The sequence below is a fragment of the Harpia harpyja genome, chromosome 22, assembly GCF_026419915.1.
Source record: "Harpia harpyja isolate bHarHar1 chromosome 22, bHarHar1 primary haplotype, whole genome shotgun sequence".
Classification (NCBI taxonomy): domain Eukaryota; kingdom Metazoa; phylum Chordata; class Aves; order Accipitriformes; family Accipitridae; genus Harpia; species Harpia harpyja.
This window is the reverse complement of record NC_068961.1, coordinates 20,127,716-20,134,584: the sequence shown is the minus strand read 5'-3', so window position 1 is coordinate 20,134,584 and position 6,869 is coordinate 20,127,716. Positions and strand designations below refer to the sequence as shown.

The following is a 6,869-nucleotide window of genomic DNA, read 5'->3' as shown; positions in this document are numbered from 1 at the left end:
TGCCCACGCATCTAGGGTTTCCCCCCCCCCCAACAGTTTTGGCCAAAACAAAATTCGCATAAGCTTTGTAGTTCTTTCAGACTTTACAAGAACAATACGCTCCCACCACACCCACAAAAACAGAGTACTCCTGCTTGCCAAGTGATTTGCAATCTTGTGACGCCAAGCTCAGCATCCTTCAGCTTTCCTTCAGCACACAGAATATCACTGGCTTCAGAGTCCGTATTTTTTTACGGCCAAAATGCTGCCTGCAACTACCCCCCCATGAGGGTAGCTGCACCAGCAGGTCCTTTAAGGGCACATGGTTAAGCGCCTTACATGTTTTATTTAACAAAAGCAAGGACTCCAAGGCCTGCACAATAACGGGAATTCTGGTGTCCGGAGGGCAAACCCGCTAGTCCAGGGCTGCAAGTCAGTGCATCATCCCCACGAGAGTTCACCTCCATCGTGATTCCCAGCAGTCTCACCTGCACAGCCTGGCAAGTGCCTCTGCTTCCCAGGGTTCAAGCAGAGCAAGGGCAAAGGGCAAAAAAGGCCACAGACCTGGTTGATCTGAGGGTAATTGTTAGTTAATGAATTGCACACAACTAAGTATAGATAAGACTAGTACCAAAATCCTGTAATGGGTAGGGGTCTGTGAATCAATACACTCCTAACTGGAAGCTTCTCCTTTCTTACCCTGTGGAAAAATCATCATCTTTCAATTACAAAAAGCAAAACACTTGATTGAAAGATAATTGTGTTTTTATTTTTCTAAGCTTGCACTTGTGGAACATAATAAATGACCTGATATAATGACAACTTTGCAAAAGAAGAATCCCCCTCACCCCAACATCTGGACAGCAATATATAAATATTTACAATGAAAAAATAGGGAAGAGAAGAGAATGAAGTCAACATTAGCCAAGTCAGTTTGTTTCTACACATCTGATTCTGAACATCAATTATTTCATTCAATTCAATCTTAACCAACACTTTCCTTTCACAGTACTGAGGCTTTAACTTCATTTTTTAGATCTTATGTGCAATAGATACACTCCTGCTCTGCTTCTATAGTTTTCTCCTGTACAGTAACCATAGAATTTCCCTACTAAATTTTTATTTCAGTTAACTTTGAAAACAACAAAAAAATTAAATATAGGTTTATGTCTCCTGATACAAAGGTTCTCACACAGTCAAACACATCACAACACTGAAAATCAGCATAATGAAATGCTGTATAGCTTCTTAACAAGGACATTAGGTCTGGGTCCTAATCTGTTGGCTTTAACAAAAGCTCTCTTCAAATAGAACAAGTACATATAGAAAAAATAACCTTCTTATTTTCTTGTTAAAAAAGGAAAGGATGCTTTCTATAAACAAAAGATGCAATTTCCTGGACACAGATATAAGTTACAGTGGAGAGAGCTCAGAAAGCTTCAAATAAAATTGGCATTTGTTTAAAAGGATGATTTAAGAAGTTGATTAGAAGAGGTTCAATCAGCCCGTTTAGTCTGGTAATTCTAGAAACGTCAGTGTAAAAAAACCCTACTTTTTTTCCCTTTCTGCTATACAGTGTCACACGATCACATGACTGAAAACATGTTGCCTGCAGAAATGGTAGACACCGATCACGCACGATTTGGTTGTATTACGTCAACACTGATTGCCTTGTCCAACAAGAGGTTCAACGTCCTTCGGATACCGAGGTGCGGTCCTTAGCAGCTGTGTCACATATGTGAGCTTCGTCTGCCTCTAGCGCCCAACGACACACGAAGCCTTGGCTCTCTTGCTTTATAATGTTCATTGAAGTCCAATCTAAAGCTAAGAAACCGAAGGCTTTCGTCAGAACTCGTTGTCAGCAGGACCAAGAACTGCTGGACGATTCCCTGAAGGAGACAGAAAAACCCAAGAGACAGCTAAGACGACATCACCGGTGTGTTTTGCACAGGGATGCCGCGTGGTGCCCAGGCCTGGCAAGGAGGCAGAGGGAATCCGGCAAAAGGCGAGCACAAGCCTTTCTCCCCTACCGTCGGCAAATCGGTCGTGCCGGATTCGTTCTTCCCGCAAAACCCCAGAGCTTCATTTTATCTTCAAAGGTCTGCCACGCACGTCAGAGTCTCCAGGGCAAACAGCTCGGTCTTTTAAACCGCTCCCCCCGTGCCCTCCTGGCACCCTCCATCTCTCTGACGGCTCCCGAGCTGCAGGGGGGCTGCCCCTCGGCCACCCCCCCGGGGCAGCCCCACCGTCCCTGGGACACCATTCGGGACCCGACCCACGCCAGCGGGAGACCTCCCCTTGTTTCCGCGCGGCATCCAGGCCGGCGTTAGACCACCGCGTGCTTCAAACCCGCGTATCTGACGCAGGTTGTACAGCAGCATCAGCACCCCAGCACAGCAGGGCGCCTGCCAGTTAGGGCAGCCAGTGCCCTACAGACCAGTAGCTAGACTCTATGCATTTGGAGAGGTTTTTATGTGGGACTGGCACTCAGCAAGCAGGAAGCACTCTCCCGAAGCCCATCTTCCCACTGGGCTCTAGCCAAGGGACTGCAGGAGCTGCTCAGCATGCAGGAAAGGAGAGGACTTCAGGAGGATGGGAAGACTCATTTGAAGAGCTCATTCCTGATCTCTACTAAATACTAACGTGGACATGCCCATAACTAGAGCACCCCATTACTTCCAAAGATGACCAAGGCTGGCCAGGTAAGTCCTGCCTGGAAAAATCTATAGTAGGGCTCAGCAGGAATACAGTCCACGCAGGCAAAAGATATATTGTCAACTTGTTGCAATCCTGTAGAGCACACAAACTACAATCTATTCACAGCTTACACTTAAATAATTTGGCTCTATTTTCCTCTGGGAGGGAGAACTGCAGTATTTGGATCCAGGAGCAAATTCCTCCCAGATTTGAAGTTCTCGCATCAAAGCTCAGGATCTCTACAGCCTTCAACAAAAGCCACCAGTATTTTATAACGTTTATAATTTTATAACAGTATTTTATAACAGGCAATACAGAAATGGATCTGATGCAAACCACCAGAGAGGAGGACTGGGAAGTGCTCTGCACATCCTGCAGAGGTGCTAAGTCACAACTATAACTGCTATAAAGAACTAGTTGTACTCTTACAAGGTAAAACAAACGTAAGGGTAACAACCCAGCAAAACCACTTCAAACTCATTCATTTACCTAGGGAAACAATGCATGCTTAAATGTTTAGCATTTGTCTAAATGTGTATTTATGGATATTGAAATAAGAAAGAAAGATACAAGAAATATCAACAGCAAGAAGGAAGAAAGCAGGCCCTACAACTTTAAGTCAAACTCAGTATCAACATTATTAAAAAAATCCTAACTTCAGGCATGCCAAAGGTGATAAATAAGAGAAGTTAAAAGGTACACCACACTACATCAAGAGTATCTCACATATCAAAGTCAAGAGATGAGGTGGGATAGGATTTTGGTTTTCAGTTGACCCAGGGTCTAATCCTGAAAGGCTGCTGTGGCACATAGTGCTGTGTCACTCCCTTTCATCGCTTTCTGGAATGCTTTCCTTGAAATCTAACAGCTGTTTTTTCTGGGGAATGGGAGCTTTAGAATCAGATAACAAATTAAGACAAAGCCAGAATAATTACCATTAAAGACGACAGCCTGCACACATTTGCCCAAACAGCTTACACATTGCCCACCTCGGTGTGTTTAAAATCAAGTGTTAGGCCTTTAATAAGGACCCTTTCTGCAGTCTTTAACAGCAATGACTTGCAAAGATGGTGAGAAAAAAAATGGAATGCAGAAGGATTTTTTTTTTTTTTTTCTTCTCAGATTACACCAGAAGATAGCTATTATTTCCACTACTGGATGAAGGAGGAGACTTACATGAAGAGACTATTCCCTTTGTCAGGGGAACATACATGATCATAACACCTACTGTCTGCTGAGGAACAGTGAATCCAGTCTTTTAAGTAGAGAAGCAAAAAATGAAGACCTAGATCCACAAACTGCACACAAAAATATGAAAGTTACACCTACTCTATATCTGAAATTGAGTTCTATATATCAAAGCTCAGCATCCATATTAAAAAAAATATAATCTAAGGGGCACCTGGTAAAAGTGAGTCAGTATTCGCAGCTGTGAACACATTTTGGGTATTGAGTCTTGAAATTCTTTCATCCTCTTGCTCTCCTCTTCATCTTCTGACGCAGTTACACCCCACTTGCCCTACGCAGAGACCAAATGAGTTAAGAGGTCAAGTGTCACATGATGAAAGTTGCTAACTGGGCCACCTTCTGCCCAGCTAAACCACCATGTTTATGCAAACCAACCATTGCCATAGTAAGCCACACATGGAGTCTCTAGTACTGAAACTATCAGTCCCCTTGGTTGTTGTACAGCACATGGAAGAAATTTGGGGTTAGCAAAGCGAGGCGAGTCTTGCACCAGCACTGCATGTCCCACAGACTGACAGTAGGGAGGCAGGCATGGAGCTATGGTATTTTTTGCAAAAGGGTTCAGAATCTTAAAGCCTCTTCTATTTCCTTCACCTAAAAGAGCCCTAAATTTCTCAACCTCCAATGGCCACTAGAGAATCTGCTCACCTAGAGGTTTTGGGCAAGACAGAAATGAAAAACACCATTCAGCAGTTTTGTCTGAATTCACTAGCTACTGCTGATGACTTTTACATTTGTCCCAACTACATTTTTCATTTTTGCTGTACCTCTACATAGTATCTAAAATCCTGAGCATGTCAAAAGGCAAGTATATCCACCTCAATTAATTTTCATGTTCTAGTAATATCCCTACTGTACCTCAAGCTCCCGCTGTTTTTTCCTCTCTTCAAATTGCAACCTCAGCTGCAACTCCTCCAAAGCAGCTCTGTACATTGCATCTTGGGCATTCTGGAGCTCAATGATCTGATCAAAAACAGCTCGAAGTTGGTTGAGAAGTACCTGTGAGACAGTTAAGCAACAAAACAATGAAGCAGTTGTACAGCAAAGGAGTTTTAAGTTACTACCATTCTTCAGGACATGAGTAAACTAAATCTTTTCATGCACAGCTGGAGAGACTGTTTTGCAAAGCTCTAAGACAGTTGTTGCACGATCACACAGCTTCTTAGGACTGAAACCAACTGGCCCACATTGTCACAAGTTTTATAATCAGCATCTGTCACTGTGTCTGGGGAATAAATACAGAGCCTACCATAATAAGGTCTTATATCAGAGGAAGAAAAATGACTTTTCCCCTTGCTCCTACAACATAAGAGAAGGTGGTTCCTAACACATAAGCCAAGATCAGAAAGCTACAATTTCATGCAAAGGAGAAGACTTACCCTGGAATCGCTATCCAGCAAGCACCGAGCTATGATTGTGTCTAGAAAAACTTCATGAGCTGCGATGATGTGATCCAAGTCCTGTGCTTGTTGGACCTTGTTCCAGAGTTCATCCCACGAACATTCAAGCACCTGGAGCAATGATTCAGGATTGTGCTGTTTTGATTTGCTAGATGACAAGCTCTTTGGAATTTAAGACACACAACACATACAGAATATTAAAAGTACTTCATTTTTAAGCAACTAATTGGGTGGATAGAGTATACCTCAAATGTAATGTAATACTGCATTTGATGAATGAAATGGACCATTTCTGATGCCAGAACGTGACACTGATGCAGCACCCCAGAAAGCTCTGTAAAAAAATCCAAAGAGATGGCATGTTAAAGACTGCAAGGACAGGCACAGCCATCAAACCAGCTTGGTAAACTTTTTTCTACCAAATTGAATACTTCATAAAACAGCCACTAGTCTTGGGTGGTAGCAGCAATACTGGCTGGCAACAGATGAGCAAAGAATATTGCACAATTAACTCCTAGAAAATGTGAGCCAAAGATGACGCCAACTGCGTGCTTGGACAGTGCTGGAAACTTGCTGAGTATCACTAGTGAAAAAGACCCTCTCAGTCCCAAGAGAGTAAAATACAGTTAATGTCCCATGCCTTCTTTCAGTTGAAAATCTGAGGCCACAGATTTGCAGCTGCTTCTGGGGCCTCTCACATCTCTTACCATTAGCCTTCAAACCACAGACAGCATATTTTTGCATTACTTAGCTACAGTGAGACCAGAAGAGAGGGTGGGTGTGACAGGGGGTAGGGAATTTGTGGCTCATGTGGTCCAGGTTCAATTCCCTGATCCACAACAGAGACCCACAGGCAAGTCACTAATGGCCTCAGCTGCTCACCTGTAAGAGAAGGTACCTCTGTTGCAGAAGGGTAATATCAAGATTACCATCAACTGCCAAAATTCTCTGGAATGAAGATACTCAGCCTTCTGGAACCAGGCAAATATCCAGACAGAAGAAGTAATTTCTTAAAAGCTGCCGAAGTAATTTGCCACTGCAGACAAGCTGAGACTACAACAAAAGGAATTCTACATTTTCATATCTTGGGATGTTACAGGACCATCCAATGATCTGAAAGATATTGTAACAAGCTACTTTTTTCTTCATTTCTTATGCCTTTGCAGGAAGACTATCCCTAACACATTATGTTGCATCAACTTTAAATAGGAGCAATGAAAAAAACCTCCAGGGTTGGCTAAAAAATAGAAATTCTTCAGCATCGGTGAGTCGGATACATCTGTATTTCTTCTTCCAATTACTGATAGGAAAAGAGCTAGCGTGCCACTACTGTGTAGAAGTACTACTTTAAAGCATTAAAATCCCTGGCTGTTAAGACTTTTGGGGAATTGTGAATAAAGCTATCCTGGAAAGTAAATGGTACCTCTTTGGGGTTGAAAAACAAAAGACCCTGGCAGCTGCTTCCTCCTATCAGTTACTGTCTTCCATTTAGTGCTCTGTGACTGGAAGGGCAAGGTACTGTTTTGGAGGGAGAAAGAGAAAATA

The 6,869-nt window shown here is 42.9% G+C and overlaps 1 protein-coding gene across 2 annotated transcripts in view; it reads right to left on the bottom strand.

Moving 5' to 3' along the window:
* Positions 1–726: 726 nt before the first annotated feature.
* Positions 727–6,869, bottom strand: part of TUBGCP3 (tubulin gamma complex associated protein 3) — a 53,988-nt gene continuing 47,845 nt past the window's right edge. The window contains exons 18-22 of one of the 2 annotated variants that reach the window (XM_052773926.1): positions 5,570–5,658; positions 5,304–5,435; positions 4,783–4,923; positions 4,079–4,195; positions 727–1,868 (exon numbers count right to left, since the gene is read on the bottom strand). In XM_052773926.1, the coding sequence (XP_052629886.1) occupies positions 1,710–1,868; positions 4,079–4,195; positions 4,783–4,923; positions 5,304–5,435; positions 5,570–5,658 (638 nt within the window). In that variant the 3' untranslated portion in view covers positions 727–1,709. The remainder of the gene's footprint in view (positions 1,869–4,078; positions 4,196–4,782; positions 4,924–5,303; positions 5,436–5,569; positions 5,659–6,869) is intronic. The other variant, XM_052773927.1, reaches the window with a different exon arrangement.